Here is an 18,503-nt window from a genome sequence, read left to right as displayed (position 1 = left end):
TCAACAGCTGCCAAAGAACAAATCTCCTGGAACCTGCACATCTGGAGCAGGCAGAAGGGAGTGGGGACAGCTGCTGTGTTCAGCTCAGTATGTCCTTTACCCGCCACAGTCACCCAGCTCAAGCAGAGTCTGGAAGCAGCAGAGCTGCCCAAACTCACAGCTGGACCACAGCAATCCCAGTCTATACTTTTGGAAGCTTCTGCACCTGTCCCTCTACACACACTGCTGTGGGGGAAATTGGGAAGTTCTCCTCACCCCTTCATTTCTGCAGTACTGTCACCACAATACCTGTCAATATTTCTGCATGCCCACTCCTGACCCTGACTCCTGATCTTACTACTGGCATGGATTTTAACAGAAAACAGTGGAACTGCGGCCCAGCATTTCTCACATTACACTTCCAGATCATTATCTGCTAGTACTGCTTATACTAGAATAATTTCAATATCACAGCATTCCTTGAATAAATAATTTTTCAAAATGCAAATATGTTTGGGGACAAAATTATGAATTTCATGCTTGATATATCTTTATATATATACATCTTTGGTGACTGCTGGAGCCTCCATAGCCAAGACAGCACACTGACAGACACTCCTGTGTGAAACCCAAGCCTCAAGTTCCATGTACTGCGAAGTCCCAACTAAAAATCAGCTGGCAACTAGCACATGGACAGCAGGACTTCATGTATGGGCACTCTCCTGCACAGGGATCTACAGCAACCATCCAGCATGGTCTCTGCCCCCCACATGGGTAATATCCTACTACTGGAAAGAGGAATGCAGGGAAAGGAACCAGATTCACTGCTGCATGTCCACGGAGCTTAAAATGAGCTCAGTAGGAGTTCTCTCCTGCTTTGTTTAATTAATGTGTGGTCTCCAGAAGAAACAGAAGCAATGCAGAGACCTTAAAGTTCAAAATGTTAACAGTTTCATTTACTTCAGCAGCTGTTAGGAAATCCTAAGACCTTCCCTTAAAAACCTGTAGGCATACCAAAATGATACGTGGGGTACAATGTGGCATCTTTCAAACAAAAAAAAGATGTGTTTTCACCTACTACATTCAAATAAAAGGCCACTAATGTAAAAGGCATTGAGCTGCATCCTTCTAGGAGAATCATTTCCACTGCATGTGTAGTGATCAAAATTCCAAACCCCAGCAAAAGCACTCAAAATCATTACATTAGTATGGCTCAATCTCCTCCTCCATACCTTTGTTTCTTTAATCTCAGATGTATGAAATAAGCAACAGCGGCTCTGCTCGTGCATTTTATTTCATCACATATCAGTTTCAGGAAACTGAAAAACCTCTAAACTTCCTTTAAAATAGGGCAAGTGCCAAAAAAAATAGGAACACATTTTTTTAAGACATTCTTGCAAGAAGGAACTAAACTAAGACTATGTGCTGCAGGGAAAGCAAAAAAAGCAGCACAATCTCTATATAAAGACACTTACTTTGCACCATTCTGTGTAAAAACCCATCAGGATAATGCTAATAAATGACAGTTTATCAATGGTATGCAATGAAGATTATGGTTTGTCTGATTTTCAGATGAAACTGTGAGTTTGTTTCCTGGACAATACATTGGAAGTTGTGCCGTAAATTAATGATTTAAGAACATTGTATTAAAATAGTTTATTAGCATCGAGACAAGACACACACAAAAAAATCAGCTTTTACAAAAATAAAAGCATTATACAGTAACAAATCTTGCCTGTTTAGCAAAAGTTATCACCACAACTTGAGGCTACTGTCTAGTAGTCTTTCACAGAATTAGACTGAGCTTTCACCTTCCCAGAGTATCTGGCCCAAATGTTTAACACTCCACATCAAACTCCTCAATGTTTCTATTCTGAAATCTTCCCTTCAGACAGGGATATTATCCAAATACATTCTCTTACTATATGAAACAACACAGTAGCACAGATTTTCTTCACCAACCTTGCCAAGCCTGTACAGCTATTGTAGGTCCACTAATTAAACTGTACTTAGGAAAAGAGAATGATCATTTACTTAAGTCTTTTCTTGTCCACATTATACTGACAGCAAAAAATCTCCCATCTTCAGAGTGCAAAAATGTTCATTATCAGAGGTGACAAGTAAACATCTTGGGTGGTGAATTACTTCTTTTTCTTTTTTTTCTTTTCATCTGTTGCCATTTTTAACTTTACTTCTTCCTCAGGGAGTGCTCCTAATTTCTTCTTCTTTGCATTCTTCACCTTTTCTTTGATCGCTTCAACATCAATCTTCTTCTCAGTGGAGGCTACACAGTAAGAAAGACAAAGATTGTTGTTTCTCCAGTGCATTACAAAAATACAACATTTGAGAACATAAGCTCTCACTCTATACATAGTGTGGTTTTACTTTAACCTTTAGAAAATGTTAGAACTATTTATCTTGAACCAAAGTTGTGATGTAAGTTTTTCAAGTAAGTACTGGTTTCTGTTTACTTGAATGTAAAAGTCATGGCAGCTTCACTGTAAAACTGAAAGGCAAAAATTTATGAAGCTGGAACAACCAAGTGAGATTGACTCTTCAACAGAGAATTGCCATTTTATAGGTATAGATGATCTTTCTACTGTCCCCGGCAAGCTCTGGGCAAGGATCCTACCATCAGGATTTTTTGCATGTGCTTTCTTTTTCCTAGGGTGTATTTGCAAAATCACTCAGCTTAGAAATTGACAACAGAAGATTTTACAACAGGAAAAAGATGGTTACCTTTCTTTGTTTTCACAGCTGGCTTTTCCTTTGGTGGGATAAAAGCTTTATTTCTTTCTTCTTGTCTTTTCTTGACTGCATCGGCTTGCTTTGCCTGAAGTTACCAATAAAAAGGTCCAACAGCAATAGAGGGCAAAAAAGGGAAAAAAAAAAAAATCAGATTCCAAGTCAAAAATCAAATGCCTTTTAACTGGACCCTGGGTTAGTACAACTTTACCTTTATCTCTTCCATTTGCTTGCGTTTCTTCTGTCTTTCTTTCAAGAAGTATTCGCCACTTGCCAATTCTTTATCAATCTGTGGAAGACAAGCAGCAAGAAGCCTTAGTTAATTAAGCATTATAAGCCAGACGTGTAGTATCAGGGAATCAGAACATGACAGAAAAAGCCTCCCCAACTCTTTCTACAAAGAACACAATTTCAGGTGTGCTATATTCCTGCATAACCAAATAAAGTTTCAACTGACCTGGCTTTCTGGCTGTGGAGGTGGGAACGGTGTGTACTCCTTCTTAGTATTTTTCTTCTTGGGCTCCTTGCGTTTCTTCAAGTTCTTCCGCTTGAATTTAGGCAAAAATCTTTCCCAACTTTGTGTCCTCAGTTCAGGATCCTTTGCTAATTCCCTTTTGATCATCAAAGTCTTCAGTAGTTTCAGAACGTCACAAAGTTATTAAAATAAAAAAAGAGTATTACAGTAGAAGCCAAGAGATCCAAACCAGAAGTTTACTAGACTTTCTTAGAGGGAATATGCTACATTTAAGCCTTCCACATCTCACTTCATTAAGAGCAGAGTGGGTAATTATGAACAGCAGAACCAGAAAGATGTCTCAAAACAGGGACAGAATGCACTGGAGAAGGTGCTTCAGTTTAAATGAGCAAGTATCAAGCCAACAATCAAAGAAGAAAGTTTCCTTTGATTTTGCAGATACTGCCATAATTGTATTATGGCAATATATCCTAGTAAAATGAAGGATATCAAAGTCAGTGGTTTTTATAAAGCAGCATACTACAGAAATTCGCAAAATAGATTACCACACAGAAACATGTAACTTTTTAACACACAACCCTCTGTGAAAAAATAGCATTTTCTTGTAAACAAAGATGCAGCGGACCACGCTAACCTTGATGTTATATATGGGATGTATATTCTTCATTGTGTCCAGAACAACTTTTCTAACCTGTATTGAATACAAAAGAAGAAGAACAGAAAGCTTATCAAGTATTTCATATGCTAATCAATTACAATATCAGCTATAAAATACTGTGCTTCCTCTGCCTACCTCTGCCACCCCGAAGTAGTAACATTTAAAATTAAGAAACATTTAGACTGGAGAAGATCTCCAAGATCATTGATTCCAGCTTTTAAAAAGCTAAAGCAGAGGGTTAATTGGAAGGAAGAGCAGTTAAAAAATGCCAATACTATTGTCATGTTTCTAATAGATTCCAGCAGGCCCCACAAACATTATTTTCATGTTACCATGGATCTTATGGTGTCATGAGGAACTTGCTTTTGACAAGCATTCTTCTCCCACTGTTAGTAAAATATACACAGATGCTTTTTTTTTTCCAAGACAGAAAGATCTTGGAGTCTAAAAAAATTCAGCAGCTAAGATGATAATACTATGGACATTCATGCAAATGTAGCTTACTAACAGCTGAAAAGTCAATGAGATACTGCCGAGGTTGCCAGATTTTGTGTATTGCCCACCCCCGAGCTGGGCACAGAAGTTTGTGTTTGCTACACAAACAGCTCGTCTACCTCATCTTACCTCTTTTAGCCCACTAAAGGGTCCAAGAGCTGAAACAGTGTTGCCTTGCACCATAATATAACAGTTTGTTAACAGTTCCAGGGCCTACAGCAAAAAAGAAATTAAATGAATATAATATGAAGACCTGACACAAATTTGGGTCTCAGTATTGTCTGGTTACTACACCTATAGGAAATACCTTCAGCGTAGATCCTTTTGGCCCAAGAAGCCGTGCTCTTCTTTTTATAAAAGTCTCTCTCTTCCTCACCAGAGAGCCTATCTTAATGATGTCACATGCAACATCATCCTGAAGGATACGAACTGCCTAAAGAGATGCAAGCAATGTCATCTGAATTCAAATGTATTACTCACAGGAGTCAAGAGAATACTTCAGTTTTTTCTTCTCTTTTTTCTTTCAGATATATTTATTTCAAGTACGTATTTTATTTTACTTGACTCACTTGGAATTACTGCATTTTTAAAATGCAGTATTTTATAAGTATTATGATAGAATTTAAGTATAACATCATGACAGAATTTAATACAAAATATAAGTACTATGATGGATAAAAACTTTCAGGATTTATTACAGACCTGCTCAAATGGAACACTTCTTGCCAGAAGTTTTATTAAGTCTCTAGCCCTAATGATTGCATATGGATCAAAAGTCTTCTTAGTGGTAGTGACAGTCATGCTTCCCTCAATTAGATCCAGCGCTGCGTTCACATACTGCAATATTTAAAAAGAAACACCAGATCAATATCATAATTCAGCTTTAGCAGTAAGCAGTTAACTAACAGAACGTTGATCTATTTTCTTGAGTGACATTTAGATTAAGAAAATTCACACACACAGAGACAAAACCCAGACTGATTATATGTCACAAGGCCCAAAGCACCACCATCTCCCTGCATTCAAGCACAGCAAAGCTGTCAGTGCCTGGATGATGAGATATTTGCTGTGGCAAATACTGTGCTGACAGCATTTGCAAAGAACTGCAAGACTGGCTACACAGTTCTTCACCAATTTTGATGACAAAAAATGACACTGCTAATGCAAAATGCAAGCACAGTAGAAATTCACAAACACAGTATGAGAAAAGCAACCTGCACTGTTTTTATTAGCTTAAGTAAGACCTGTATGTCCCAAAAGGTAAAGTGCAGTATCAAAATGGTTAAAAGTTCATACATGTTCACCCAAGGCTTTCTGGACAAGTGGCCAGCACTCTTTCAGGTAGGCTTCTCTATATTTTGGGAATAATGTTGCAAAACTGCTTTCTTCCAGCAGCCCTTTGGGATTATCCTCTCTTGTAAAGGCTGGCTCTTTCCATCCATCTGGCACAGTGAGAAGTTCAGATTCATCAACTGCTGTTAAAAAGAAAAAAAAGCTATTGTTATAAGAAGACTGATTTAACACACTGTTGAGTGCGGTTTGCATCTCTTCTGACCTTAGATAAACTACTGCTTTTAACTATGTGTAGTAAAAAAAAAAAAAAAAGAAATTCGCAGCTGAGATATGCGCTGTTGATCTGGTATATACAAGATGATTATTCAAGTATATCACACAGGAACAAGGCACAGACTGAGGCGAGGAAGCCGAGAGCGGGCACACGACAACACGGCACCGCTGCTGCCGGCCCCAAGTACCACCAGCGGCCTGCGCCCTCCGCAGCGCCCAACGGAGCCCCCGTTAGCCCGCGGCCCTCCCGGACAGCCGCCAATCCCGCATCCCGCCCTCGCCTGGCGCCGCCTTCTTCTTGTTCTTGTTCTTCTGCTTTTCTCTGTGCTTCGGGCCCGGGCCGGGCTCGGCCTGCTCCTCGGGCACGGCCGCCATGTCCGCGCGCGCCGGAAGGGGCGGGGCCGGGGCCGGGCGCTGCCGCGCGGAACTTCCGCCGCGCGTTGTGTGGGAGCGCCCGGCCGGAGGCTGCGGCCGAAAACATACAGGAATAGCCGGGTACTGCTGAGACCTCATTTTTCAGCTGAATGACTTAATGTTTAGTTGATGAATCTGGATAGTAAATGAGTAATTTAAGGTTTTTGGGGGATGCTCTGCGTCCTCCTCCCTGCCCCTTCCTGTACCTGTTTCCTTCAATGAAAGCAGAAATGTGCCGTCTCCGCTGTCTTTCATGGAGACCATGAAAAGCCAATGGGGTGAAAAACTGGAGGAGACCTTTAAGAGCAAGAACACCCTGAGGCAGGACAGTGTTGTCTTTGGCAGGTGTTCGCCGCCTCATAAAAACCTGCACTCTACGATATTTAATTACCTAAATGATGAGAAGGATGTTTCTGTCACCTGATCTATACCTGAGTAAAATACTCATTTAAAAATCAGTTTTGACCTCCCAAAAACCTTTCCTTCGGACCTTCCTTCCTGTTTTTCCTCGCCTGCTCCACCTGCCAGCCCTTTGTGCTCCCACAACGAACAAGACTTCCCAGGTCCTTTCTATCTGCTTGACATGGAGTTGGCGCAAGCCTTTAGCTATTCGTGTTAATTTCTGTCTGTCAGCATCCTTCAAGCAGCGGGCGGGAGCGGTTCCCAGAGAAGGGAAGGAAGCCGAAAGCAGGGAAGCCGCGAGTCCCTCTGCAGAGTGCTGGCGGATCTCTGGAAGGTTGGTTATCCATGCCCGCTCCCGCTAGATGGCACTGGCCGCCGCGCTGAGCGGAGCATCCGAACCGAGCTGCCTGCGGCTCCCGCGGGAGGGACAGCGCCGGGACGGAGGGAGGGATGGAGGGAGGCGGTGGGGAATGTGCTCCCTCTCCGCCCATGCAGCCCTGCCCCGCCCGGCACCGGGCTTTGGATGCCGAATGCTATTGATATTGAAAGGTTCCGTGCCCCCGGACAAGCACAGGGAAGCAAATTTGCCTTTCTCATGGAGCTCTTGGAGCTTTCTGGGTCTGCTTGCCGGGCTGGCATTCCTCAGCGCTGCAAAGCCTTGGAGCACAGGACGGGGTCGTGCCCGGCTACAGACACCCGCTCGATGCGAAGGGAGGGCTGGGGGTCCGGGGAGTGGCGCAGTGAAGTGCCTGAAGCTCACGGTGCGCGTCTCTCGCCTGAAACCTGGCCACGTGTTGTGAAAGCGCAGCAAAACAGATCTGGAAAGAGTTTGAGAGACGGTAATTAGTTTAGTTCTGCTCTTGTTTATTGTTTGATCACTCCTGTGGTGCAGCCCATCAAAAAAATCACGGGAGTGGGCTGTGGAAGGGGCATGCCCTCTGCGCTGGGCAGTGGGAGTAAGCCTCCTGGTGGGATGAGAGAGTTAGAGAGGCTGCAATCCATAGAGTGTTGAAAGTGTGAAGAGAAATTACAGGCTGCAGCCTCCAGCCTGTCAACCTCCTGAGTAGTGTGCTTGCTTGCTTGTGTGTACATCCCACACCTCTTGAGTGGCAGTGACTCGTGCCCTCTCCTGCATCCCAGCCCCTTGGCCAGCTGCTGCTCCTGGGGGTTCACCGAGCCCCCGAGCCCTTGTGCTGGAGGAGAAGTGAACGGTGTGTGGGGTAAGGGGCAAGGGACTGTGGCCTTGTGACTTCTTTTCTAACCATGGATGACCCTGTGTGATCCGGTGCTGCCCTGAAACGTCTCTGCCTGATCAAGACAGATACACTGAAAATAACAGAAAATAGAGGCAGTAATGTTAACACACTTGGAAGATGTGATTTGAGAAGGGTCCTCAGGTCCCCTCCTGTCTGATTCTTTGAAAGAGACAGTAATTTCTCATCTTCCCCCTTACCTCAGTATCTGCAGTCCGGCTGGATATAAGGAAACCACTTCCCTAAATTCCTAATAGGATCAGGATGCTCCCACAGACCTGCTCTGTTTTTCCAGACAATGGCACGTGTATATAATTTTTACTAATCACAGCTGAAATGCAATAACCAGCTACTGCTCATTCGGCAGGGTTAGGAAGCTGATGACAGGTCGCTATGGGGACAATGGCTACTGAGGGGACAGGGACTGACACTGCTGCAGCCCCACAGGAGCAGAGTCCCTGCACGCTGGTTTGGAGCTGAGCTCCCAGGCAGGAGGGACAGTGTGAGTGCCACCGCAGTGGTGGGGCACAGTTACCACAGGTGGTGATGCTGTGCTGCTGCATGCTGTAAATCCCTGCCCTCCATCACCCCTTCCCCCAGGGTCTGCATGCCCTACCAGCTCTTCCAGGAGCAACATGTTTTCCAAAAGCATCTTTCACTGGCAGCACATACCATGTTCAGTGTTCTACCCAGCCCAATGTGGGATGGAGAGATCCAGTGCTTGGGAGGACCTGGCTCAGCTCTGTGTGTGTGTGTCTATGTGCAAGTGGTTTTTTCTCTTAAAAATAAAGTGAAGGAATGAAACAGCACAACCTCTCTTACACACATTGATATGATATGATAAACAGGGCAAAGCACTGCTGTTAGAAGGAAGGTGCCTCTTTATTATGCAGCAAAGTAATTATTTCCCAGTCAGTAGATAGGACTCCAGCCACTTGGCACTTTCTTACGTGCCATTTTCCAATCCAAAAGAGCAACTTGGGATTATGTGATAATTCAAGCAATCAGATGAGCTCATGCACATGGCATTCATTTGCTAGAAACACCACACAGATCCCATTCAGCATTAGCACTCATAAATCCATGTGACACTTTTATCTATTTATAAACTTTTAACAGCAGGTTATGATTGTTGTGCAAGTAATTCTCCAGGGATTAATAAGCAGCTTTTGTTGATGGCAGCAAGAAGGGCCATTAACTGCTCTGGGACAGTCATTAATCTGTAGTAAATGCTAAGCATCTGGATCATTTCTATGTAATTAAGTAATCAATACTGCCTTTTGATTCAAATAACTGGAGAATTATATTTCAAATTTATCTTGGTTTAGGGTGTTCTTAATTCTTTTAGTTTACATCAGGGCAGGAGGCACATGGGTGACCGAGATTTTCTCCTGGTGTAACAGGCTCTTAAATTACCAGATATTTTATATAAAACCTGTCAAGTGGTCAAATAGCATTCAAACTGGCCACCAAAACCAATTCATTGGATTGGATGGAAAAAAAAAATAATCACGTGTTGTCCTCTTTCATAATAGACTACTTTCATTATTGGAATCAAATTAGGTTGCCTGACCGTGGGAGGTAGCCTGGAAGAATTAAACCAATCAAACAGAAACTTCTGCTGCCCAGCCTCCCTCAGAAAAGTCCATTTTATTTCATTCCCTGGCTAACATGACCTCTGTGCCCTCAGGTGGATGAGGTTGTGGTGTCATCTCTCTATTTCCCTCTCTCTCTTCCTTTATCTCTCTGGGCACTGGTGTGAGTCACTTCTCTGTTTTGTTTTGTACTTGTCTTTGCTGTGGAATCCATTGATCTGCAGAGGTGCTCACAGGTGATGGTATTGGTGTCACTGCAAACCTGGCCAGGCAAGAACACACCGCAGTGGGGCTGCTGCCTGCTCTTTGGTGAGCTCAGGAAATGCCCCAGCAAGCAGAGTTCATCTTTCCCTTTGACAGAGAGCAGAGAGGACAGTTCCTGCTGAACCCTAAGGGTAACAAGGAGCTGGAAAATGAGAGGACTGTAAGCCACAAATGCATGTTAAAGGGCTGGCTGGAATAGCAAAGCAAAGATAATTTGTGGCAGAAAGAAGAACCCAGCATAAGAAGGAAGAACCTATGGGTAAAAAAGACTGTAACTTTGGGAAATCACTTGCTTGCTATAAAATTGCTGTCAGTTTAGGGGCAAGAAAAGGATGAGAGCCAAACTGGGAAAGGAATTTAGTGTCGTGAAATCAAACCAGCAGGTTTAGATCAATAGGTCTTTGGTGCCTAATCATGTATTCATAGTGACTGAGAGAATGAGGCTTTTATCTTGAGTCTCTGGAAATTCTCAGAAAGCAACACTAGACCAAGGCAAGCTGCACCAAGACCTCTGAGATATACACAGGAGAGTAAAAATGAGTGAAGGTGAGTGCTGGTCAGGGGTAGAAGCTGGTTGGAAGCTGGGGAAGATGAAGCCAGGGGCTTGAGGAGGGCAGTGGAAGAAAATGCCTAAATCATTATACTGGTCCAAAGGCTCAGAGAGGAAGAGAGTCAAGTGGGGATGAGAAAGCATTTGGTCCCATCAGGTTTAGAAAGTCTCCCACATAGTGTGGAGAGCAATCACAAGTTCCCAAAGGGCCAGCAGGGACAGCTAACAGATTTCTCCAGCTCTTTCTCCAGCAGTACCCATCCTATTTAGGTAATGCCTAACATGGGCTGTGCCTGCCAGGACATTGCTGGTCTAATGCCTCTTGACTCCCCAAAGGGGCAGGTGTCCCTCATCACCTGTGGATGGTCATGGCAGTAGAGCACCAAGAGGACACCAGATGCCCAGAGGCTCATGTCTGCTGCAGCACTGAAGGGTCCCCTCTGCCAGTGCCTCTCCTGGCTCCTCCAATGGGGAAAGGGGATGATTCTTTCTGAATGGGGGCAGAAGTACCCCCAAGCCCCCATCCTCCCTAACAGAGAGCTGTGCCAGGACCCAGCCAGAGCAGCATGAGAGGATCTGCTTACTGCTCTCTGTAAACATGCAAAGAGCAAACACATTCTTAGAGGCATACAATACCCCAGAGCTGTGGATTGAAGATGAAAATTCCCCCCTGCAAACGTTTTTTAATATAATTTTAAAGTCATACCTGAGAAAACAGAGCCTGAACATGGTTTTTATTTAGGAATTTGCCTGCTCATCTGCCTTCTTCTGTAACACTCTCACAGTCTATTTTTCTCTTGCACTAGAATCTGGACATTATTATGCAGATTTCCACTATAGCAATATTACAGCAGAATAAATAGCTCTGCTATACACGAAGGGGAATCCTATTACATCTTCAGTAACTCTCAGTAAGCATTATCGCTATTATACCAATTGAAGAGACAGAAAACAATTTTTAATTAAAAATATTTATAGCAGGCATAATACCAACTGCCAGTTTCACTATCCAGTGAATGCATTTTGCAGCTGGTACTAATTCTCTCTTATTTCTATGAGGTTAGCCAATATCAGCTGTTCATTAAGCAGAGGACATTTCAGGAATATCCGTATTATATGCTGTAACTAACTAAGAAGTTCTTCCTTTGACAGATATTAGGAAATCAAGATTGCTTGGCTATGTTATTCTGGGACTTCATAATAGAGAGGTCATTTCCCAGTGATCTGAGTGGGCTGCATCATCAGTTTTATTCAAATCAATCCTACAAAACTGCTTTGCAGCAGATTAGAACATTTTAATTAGCAATATATCTTTTGTCTTCTATCTGCAGTGGAATAGGGGGTGGCAAATCGATTTCAGTACACCCTTTCTTTTACTGGGAGAGCAGCATAATCAGAAGGTGTCAGCAGAACCACAGGCAAATTAATTTTGAGATACAGAGCTTTCTACAGCCAGCCACACTGCTTCTCCTTGCACTGAGTCGGGCCAGGCTGTGTGGGCGAGTTCACTGCTGCTGTCAGAGCCAGACGCTCCGGGGGGCAGAGTCTGATAAGGCTCTCTTGGGTGAAGGGCATGACAACAACCCTCTGGCTCACCCTGAACATTCTCACACTTTCTGTGCCACAGAGCACATAAAACCTCAGTTCCTGTCCTTGTTAGATGTATGTATCTGTAAATGTGCATATTGTAGCTGTAGGTGGTGGACAGCTGTCCCTAGAAACTGTAAAAGCACCTATCTGCTGCAGCCGTAACTCAGGCTCAAAGGAAACCAGCAGGCAGAGGATGAGCCGCAGAAGAGCCCTATTCCCACATATCTTCCATCCTCCTACCTCTCTGTGCCACCGAACATGTGTCTGAAATATGGAGCTGGAACATTGCCTCCACTGGTTTTGTGTACATGGAGAGCTCTTTCCCCATAAATTCAGGGATTAATGAGAGTCAGTTTGTCCTTGGTTCACATTCGTGTGGTTCAGAGGGATTGTGGCATGCTGAAGGTTCCAGCCCATAAAATCTAATACAAACTTCTTGTTCCCTGTATTCACCCCAGGATAGCTGGCAGCCCAGTCAGTGAGGAAATCCCCTGGTGGTTTTTCAAAGGAGCAGCTGGGAACTGACAAACCAAGCAGCTCATCATAACCTGGCATGCGAATTGCTAAATCCCATATGGTTATTGTTTTTCACTTTAAAATATTAGCAGTGAGTTTCAAAACACAGAATTTAGCAAGCTGTGTTTCATCACTGAAAAGATCAAACCCTGTTTGAGTCTGTGAAGCCATTTACAACATGCTTATCCTTCCACCTGCAATAGATTTCTCAGCAATTTCCCCTGGTCTGTGTCCGCAGTGACAGCAGAGGGGCCCAGAGGAAATAGCTGGAAAGATGAATGATGTGGAGATGGGCATCTGCGAGGGGAGCAGAGGCTCTCCCAGGAGGTGATTCAGAACAAGAGTTTAATGTAGGGATGTTCTCTGAGTCATTTCCAGGGAAGCTTCCCTCTGCCCACTGCCTGCAGACTGACCTGTGAAGAGCAGCTGCTGTTGCTTAATTAGCCTTCGTGAATATTCTGCTCTTCAATCCATCTTTAAAGCTCACAACAGCCTATCATGTCTGTGTGCTGCTCTTGCTCTAGGCAAGATTGCACCACTTATCAACAGCTTCAAGAAGCTGAGATTCACCAGCAACATATGGGAATGTCCAATCTATTACATCCGTTTTCTTTTACCTACAGGGAAATAAGGATGTCAGTCAACTAAGGAACAAACTCTTTCTTCTTTGCACAGATGGCCATAAGAGCTTCCAGAACACTTTGGACTGACTGTATGGAATGCAGCAGTTTTAGGTGTGACTTTCTGAGTAGTCACAGGCTAGCTCTGATTTCAGCCATTCCCCTTGGTATTTCATGGAAGTGAGCATTGTGTATTTGAGGAAAGTGCCGTTTGGCTTCTAAAGGTAGAAAGCAAAGTTTCAGTGAAAAAAATTATACTAGTCAACCCTCTGGAAAGGCAGTCTGAACAAGGGGAGCAGCAGAGCATGAAGCATTCCTTCTTGTCTTTTTCCTTAGCTTTCCATGAAATGGCATAGAAAATTATGTCTATGGAAAGACATAATGTTATTTCTCAAAAATATTTTCTCTGGGTTAAAACAAAATTTGTAGGTTGAATAACAGTTTTCACCAGTCCTGGAAAAGGGGAGTGCATCAGTGTAGTCAGCCCTACAGTGTGCCTGAGAACCTGGGTACCCATTTCCAGAGCTGCTACCATGCTTGAAAAACCATTTTCCTTGCCTACACTGTAAATTTTCATGGACACAAACTTTTTCTAAGTATGTGTTTGTGCAGGAGGGCAATTTGAGATAATTCCATGTGAGGTACCACTGCAATGCAAACTGCTGGCTGCTCAGTCCTTAAGTCATTAAGTAATATTTATTGAGGAAGGAAATACAATGGAGCTGCTGGGTGACAAAGTAGTTGTTAAAACAACCATTCCAAATAAAATGTCAGAGACTGAAGTTTCATGGATAAAATTTCATTTTTGCATGCTACCGGGTGGAAGAAAAGAGCCCATCTGTTCTCCGAGCATTGCACATTGTTAAGCAAACTACTCGCAGCTTGGCAGATCAGAACATTAGAAGAAAAAAATTTCAGAAAAGCCAACCATAGATGAGCATGAATACAAGATGAGTCATTGAAGCTTGCCCAAAAGCAACATAAAAATGATGGTTCTTGCCAGGAAGTTATGCCAGGGTATTCTCACGGGCTTGGCTCGCCGGGACGGGCGGGCAGAGAGAGAAAGAGGCAGGGAATAGGGGAGCATTCTTCCGCTGCCGGCGCTGGCGAGGGCCGCTTGGCTGCTCGCTGTGGGGAGAATGCATGTGTTTGTCTTAGCAGACAAGGGGCACCATTATCACATACCTCAGCAGGGTTGTAGATGTCAACCAAATAATTGGTTTTATTTAGAATATGACATCTAACTGGTGAATAAAGCATTTTGGGTGTCCTGGAAAGATTTTATATACAAACCAGCTGGAATCCCATTGACAGGAAAAGCCCCTTCCTTTGCCTTTCCCCCTCCCCATTATTTTGAGTCAGACAGAGCTGGAAGGGACTGAGAGGAACTCCAAGAAGCCCATGCCTTTGAGCAATAAAGTCTACTGGTGCTAAACATCTGACACTTGTTCATTAAGAGAGACCCAGGCAAGCATTTCATCATTGAGATGAGTATTTAATACATGAATGGGTAACGAGAAAACATATTTGTGGCCAATTCAAAAGGCTGTCATACAAGGAGACTCCAAGTCTGAGCAGGTTGGGAAAGCTGCAGGGTGCTTTGGAATTCTCTCAAGTGAACTCACACTTGTAAAGCACAAAGTTGCTGCTGCAGCCTCTGAAGAAAAGTGGAAGTAGAATGGGCAGATAGTGGGGCAGGCAGCAGGTACAGGCTCCTGCCTTTAGCACAACCACAAGGTTATAGGGAAGAGGGAACCTTACACAGCTTCCCATACAAAGCATCACAGCTGCACCCATCCCAACGTTTGTCCCATCATTCCAGAGCTGCACGAGTTATGTGCTAGGGTGTTCCCAAGCTCAGAGAAAGTCCATCACGGTAGCCCCTAGTACATGTGTCTCATGAACAAAGCTGGATAGATGCATCTTCTTACTGTGGCAATCTACTACTTGTTCAAGGAAAATTATTCAAGGTAGATCTACTAAAAATAAGAACATAAAATTACTAAAGGCCTCCAATAGCTGAAGATTAAAATAAATTTCAAATGAGACCAAAAAAGGACAGAAACATTCAGTAAAGTGCTTTTTCTTGACTTTTGGAAGATGTAGGGTGCTGGCTTCTAACAAGAGTAGAGCATGTCATGCACATCCAAAATGTCCCAAAAGATAAAGGAATGATTTTTTCAGTAACTTCTTAAGTACTAGAGGCATTATGGAAAATTTTAAACAAGATGGTGATGTGCTAATTAAAAATGACAAGTAGGAAGTCACTGGTTGAAAGATTTTAATTCTGAGTGAAACTATGGCGAAGCTTGATGTGCAATTCAGTAATCAAGAAGGTGTACATTTAATCACTGAACCCATTGTTTCATAAGAACAAGCTGACTTTGTTTAATATATTTCTTACTTTTCTGGTTTATAAGTTTGTGTGAAAAAGGCAATCATGGACATGACAGACTGCTAATCCATACTTGTTGTAACAAGATAGCTGGGTGTTATCTCAGAAAAACCCCACCAGAATCAACAAAAACTCCCCACTACATAATACAGGACAGACCTGGTGGATTAAGCCCTCGGTGATTTGTTAATGACTGTGAGGAACAGTCATGAAGTGGACTGCTGTGTTTCTGAGTCAGGCAGCCTAGGACCAAGGCACTGGTTTTGTTCAGCACCTGAGAGTGATTTAAGAACCCTGCAAAGCCAGTGTGTGGAAGATGCCCAGGCAGCAAGGGAAATCTGTTATGACACAGCAGTCATGCAGAGTGAGCTGGAGCACTTGCTCAGCTCAAGGTACCCAAACGAGAAAGATGTTAACATCAGGCAATCCAAAACCACGCATCTAGGGATGAGGAGTGCTGGATCTGTGTGGCGGCAAATAGAACGCTGGAAGGAAATTACTCTGTAGAGTTTGTGAATTAAAAGAGGTCAAGAAATGCAATTGAAGTGCTCAGAACAATGCTGTGAAAAAATAAATAAAAGAGATATATGGACAAGAAAATAGTGAGCAACACAGTGATGTAAATGCTTAAATACAGCATTGGTGAGGTGATCCTGAACACCTGTGTCAAGTTAGTGACTACATTTCTTACAAAATTAAATTAACTTGCAGAAGAGACCTACTAAAGAATTGGAGCATAGGAAAATTGCCAAGAGCTCTGTAAAAAAATATAATTTGCTTGTTTGTCAAAATCTGTAGACAATGCTTCTGTATTGTCTTAAAATTCCTAGTATTAAGAAGATATTTCAGATAAATGATTCAGTGGTAATATTTAAATTATCAACAGATAATAATTATCAGGTTTAGGTAGCAGAGATAAGAAATGCATTTTTTTACACAAGTACATTTGTACACAAGTACAAGTGTGGTTAAAGAGGGGCTGAGATGTAAATTGTTTCTCCACTTCTTGATGGCATTGGCTGATGATTTGTTGCCTTTCTGGGTGATATGCTTTAGTCTAACACAAGTATTGATCTCAATATATGAACACTCAAAATTAAATTATCTGTTCCTTACATGTGATTGTGCTTAATTTCATTATTCTTTCTTGCCTTAAGGTTGGTGACCCTCCCAGTTCTCTCCCCATATCATTCCACACATTAAGGTTTGAACCATGGGAACCACAAATAAATTAGAAAAATGTAAAAACTTATAAAACACTGTGGTTAAGCAGCAGCTCTTACTTAGTATTTGAGACCATTTGCAAATCAGGAGAGAGGGGCTCAGCAAGATAGGCAAGACAGGCCAATTGCAGTACTAAGTGCTAGGATTATTAGGGTTTTGGTTACCCAACAAGCTCACTGGAACCAAAGGATACCCTGTCTCCTGGGTCAGGTGGCCCCACTTCAGCATGTGCTGGGCTGAGAATCCTGCCTAAATGTTCTCAAAGCCTTTTACTGTGAATTTGGGCTGTGTGCTGGTCCTGTTATCAGCCATAGGAGCAGGAACTGTGGTCCTGCCAAAATTAGATAAGGGTTACAGAAAAAGAGAAAAGGGCACCAGCAGATATTGCTATCAGAGTGCTTGCTTGTGCTCTCACACTGCTGGAAATCATCAGCAAATTAGGAATAAAAGGAACATGCAGGTGGTATGTTCCCAGCTGAACTCCTTTAAATGTCACAGCATTTGCATTGACACCACAGACTGCTATGTTACTAAAAAAAAAAAAAAAAGAAAAAAAAAAAAGGAGGGAGGAAGAAAGATAATATTGCAATGAAGATTGTTTTTCAAATGAGAATAATCAAAGTTATTTATCTATCCTGCAGGAATCTAAAAATTGCTATAATTGAATAATGGTCAAAAGATAATAGACTAAACAGTAACTGATAAAAACGACTTAAAACGTGTTAAATGACTTATATCAAAGAATAAATGGGAATCAGACAAAGATGTGGAAGAGTTTGATCTTTTATGTTCGTGTTTATGCATCATGTCTCAGAGCAGACCCTGCGTGATGCACAGAGACTCAGGAGTCATTGAGACTGCAAAATCAAGAGGGGTAAACACCATGGGAAATACTGGCAGCTCAGATGCAATTGTGCTCTTGAGAGCCAGCAGCATTCTACAGTCACTTGAAAGCCTCCAGAGTACTTTAGCATCTCTTGGCCTTTGGTGAGAAAAGCAGGATGGGGCTGGTTTCTGCATACAGCAATGAGATTTGGAAATGGGATGCCAAGTTGTTAAAGGGATTTTTTGAAATCTCAGCAAACCTGCCCATTTGACAATGCTCTTCATAGTTAGAATGACTCCTCTGATGCTTTGAATATCACAATGCATCATTTATTCCTTTTCATACAGGAGGAAACTTCTCTTCTTGTAACTCATGAGACTGTGTTTGGTAACAGCCAGTCTGTGACATCCCTCTGGAGAATGAGGAACCTTAGAGCAGATACCATCTCATGAATAATTCCTGTAGCACACAAGAAAGACCAGCAAGAACATTCCACATATCCCTTCAATCATGCCTTCCAGAGGGACCATAATGCTTACCTCTGCCTTGGAGAAGTAAAGCCAGGGCATACATTGCAACAGGACAAGATTGTAGTTCAGGAACATTTTCATACTGGGTCCTTAAGCTGGGAGAAGAGAGCATGACTATGCTTGCCCACTTTTACAGCAAGAGCATTTCCTCTCATGGCACTCAGTTTGACTGCCTTGCCTAGCCATCAGGTTCTGCTGCAGATTTGCTCTTCATATTATTTCACTTGCATCAGAAGACTCAAGGGTAACTGTTTTGTCCTCAAAGTTTCTCTTCACCAAAATCAATGATTTCTAGTTAAAGGAAAGAGTGAAGGCATCTTCAGAGAACAGTGCATGTGAACAGGCTCATTGTAACCAAAGGGGTTAAAATCAGTATCTTTAATTACAATATAAATTAACAGGAAGA

At 42.7% G+C, this 18,503-nt stretch overlaps 1 protein-coding gene across 2 annotated transcripts; it reads right to left on the bottom strand.

Annotated features, from left to right (window-relative positions):
* Positions 1 to 1,620: 1,620 nt before the first annotated feature.
* On the bottom strand, positions 1,621 to 6,315 carry KRR1 (KRR1 small subunit processome component homolog). Of its 2 annotated transcripts, none has more exons than XM_041411340.1 (10): positions 6,200 to 6,315; positions 5,649 to 5,827; positions 5,055 to 5,189; positions 4,660 to 4,785; positions 4,482 to 4,565; positions 3,834 to 3,890; positions 3,182 to 3,352; positions 2,936 to 3,013; positions 2,719 to 2,812; positions 1,621 to 2,263 (listed from the first exon to the last, which is right to left on the bottom strand). In XM_041411340.1, exons 1-10 carry the CDS (start codon positions 6,291 to 6,293, stop codon positions 2,121 to 2,123), a joined length of 1,161 nt encoding a protein of 386 aa, XP_041267274.1. In that variant the 5' UTR covers positions 6,294 to 6,315; the 3' UTR covers positions 1,621 to 2,120. The 2 variants fall into 2 exon arrangements, with proteins under 2 accessions (XP_041267274.1, XP_041267275.1); XM_041411341.1 differs by having other exon boundaries at positions 5,649 to 5,824.
* Between the last annotated feature and the right edge of the window lie 12,188 nt (positions 6,316 to 18,503).

The sequence above is a fragment of the Onychostruthus taczanowskii genome, unplaced genomic scaffold, assembly GCF_017590055.1.
Source record: "Onychostruthus taczanowskii isolate IOZ18803 unplaced genomic scaffold, ASM1759005v1 scaffold35, whole genome shotgun sequence".
NCBI classification, from domain to species: Eukaryota; Metazoa; Chordata; class Aves; order Passeriformes; family Passeridae; genus Onychostruthus; species Onychostruthus taczanowskii.
This window is presented reverse-complemented; position numbering and strand designations above follow the sequence as displayed.

What these genes read in the sequence shown, in the direction of transcription:
- KRR1 (XM_041411340.1), bottom strand. Translation starts at nt 6,293, where the DNA reads ATGGCGGCCGTGCCCGAGGAGCAGGCCGAGCCCGGCCCGGGCCCGAAG. An exon ending in CAAAAGGATCTACGCTGAAG is followed by an intron (nt 4,566 to 4,659) that starts GTATTTCCTATA and finishes TTTTTGCTGTAG; the next exon opens with GCCCTGGAACTGTTAACAAA. An exon ending in ATCCCATATATAACATCAAG is followed by an intron (nt 3,353 to 3,833) that starts GTTAGCGTGGTC and finishes AAACTACTGAAG; the next exon opens with ACTTTGATGATCAAAAGGGA.